Source organism: Rhea americana, unplaced genomic scaffold, assembly GCF_003343005.1.
Source record: "Rhea americana isolate MKP2758 unplaced genomic scaffold, rheAme1 scaffold_416, whole genome shotgun sequence".
Classification (NCBI taxonomy): domain Eukaryota; kingdom Metazoa; phylum Chordata; class Aves; order Rheiformes; family Rheidae; genus Rhea; species Rhea americana.
The window spans coordinates 32,912-34,425 of NW_028186553.1; the positions used below are offsets into that span (position 1 = coordinate 32,912).

General features: G+C 69.4%; 1 protein-coding gene across 1 annotated transcript in view; it reads left to right on the forward strand.

The window, feature by feature from the left end:
• OPN1SW (opsin 1, short wave sensitive) overlaps positions 1-972 on the forward strand; it is a 2,401-nt gene extending 1,429 nt beyond the window's left edge. The window contains exons 4-5 of the mRNA XM_085314924.1: positions 1-232; positions 850-972. The exon at positions 1-232 is cut by the window's left edge and continues 2 nt beyond it. Of these exons, the coding sequence (XP_085171050.1) occupies positions 1-232; positions 850-972 (355 nt within the window). The remainder of the gene's footprint in view (positions 233-849) is intronic.
• Positions 973-1,514: the final 542 nt, after the last annotated feature.

Here is a 1,514-nt window from a genome sequence, read left to right on the forward strand (position 1 = left end):
GCAGCAGCAGGAGTCGGCCACGACGCAGAAGGCGGAGCGCGAGGTGTCCCGCATGGTGGTGGTCATGGTGGGCTCCTTCTGCGTCTGCTACGTGCCCTACGCGGCCCTCGCCATGTACATGGTGAACAACCGGGACCACGGCCTCGACCTCCGCCTGGTCACCATCCCTGCCTTCTTCTCCAAGAGCGCCTGCGTCTACAACCCCATCATCTACTGCTTCATGAACAAGCAGGTGGGACTGCGCCGCCGCGGCCACCCGGGCACCGGGCCGGGGGCCCTGGCAGCTGGAGAGCCCAGGAACCCAGGGAGACCCGAGGACCAGGGAGCGGGGACACCAGGGACACCCAGGGAAGGGACCCAGGGACATCTGGGAACATGCAGGGACTGAGGGACAGGGACACCAGGGACATCCAGGGACACCCCGGGACACCCAGGGAAGGGGCCAGTGGACATCTGGGGACATGCAGGGACTGAGGGATGGGGACACCGGGGACACCCAGGGAAGGGACCCGTGGACGTCTGGGGACCTGCAGGCACTGAGGGACGGGGACATCCAGGGACACCCAGGGAAGGGGCCTCTGGACACCTGGAGATGTGCAGGCACTGAGGGACGGGGACATCCGGGGTCGCACAAGAACTGGGGCCCAGGGACACATGGGCACTGAGGACCAGGAGCACCCGGAGACACCCAGGGACTTGGGTCTGGGGACACACGGGGACCAGGATGCCTGAGGGTGCCGGGGACCCTGAGGACACCCAGGGACACCAGGGGATGGCCAGGGGGCCCAGGGGTGCTCGGGGACGCCCGGGGCCGGGGGCCGGGCTGAGCCGGGCGCCGCGGCCCCGCAGTTCCGCGCCTGCATCCTGGAGACGGTGTGCGGGAAGCCCATGACGGATGAGTCGGACATCTCCAGCTCGGCCCAGAAAACCGAGGTGTCGTCCGTGTCCTCCAGCCAGGTGAGCCCCAGCTGAGGGCCGGGGCCGCCGCCAGGACGCCGGGGCCCCCGCGGGGCCGTAGGGCAGCCTAGGATGTAGGCGCGGGGAGGCAATAAACCACCGCCGCGGTGTCAACGCAGAGCCCGTGTCGGCATCGCTGCCCTGAGCGCCGAGGCTGGGGCCGTGCTGGGGGGTGCTGAGCCCCGTCCACGGGGCTGGGGTGGTGCCGAGCCCCATCGATGGGGTTGGGGCAGTGCTGAGCCCCGTCCACGGGGCTGGGGTGGTGCTGAGCCCCATCCATGGGGCAAGGATGGTGCTGAGCCCTATCTATGGGGTTGGGGTGGTGCTGAGCCCCCATCCATGGGGCTGGGATGGTGGTAGTAGCTGCTATCCATGGGGCTGGGGGTTGCTGAGCCCCCATCCCTCGGGCTGGGGTGGTGCTGGGTCACCAGCCATTGGGGATGGGATGGTGCTGAGTCCCCATCCATGGGGCTGGGGTGGTGCTGGGCCACCAGCCATGGGGGATGGGGTGGTGCTGAGTCCCCATCCATGGGGCTGGGGTGGTGCTGGGCCACCAG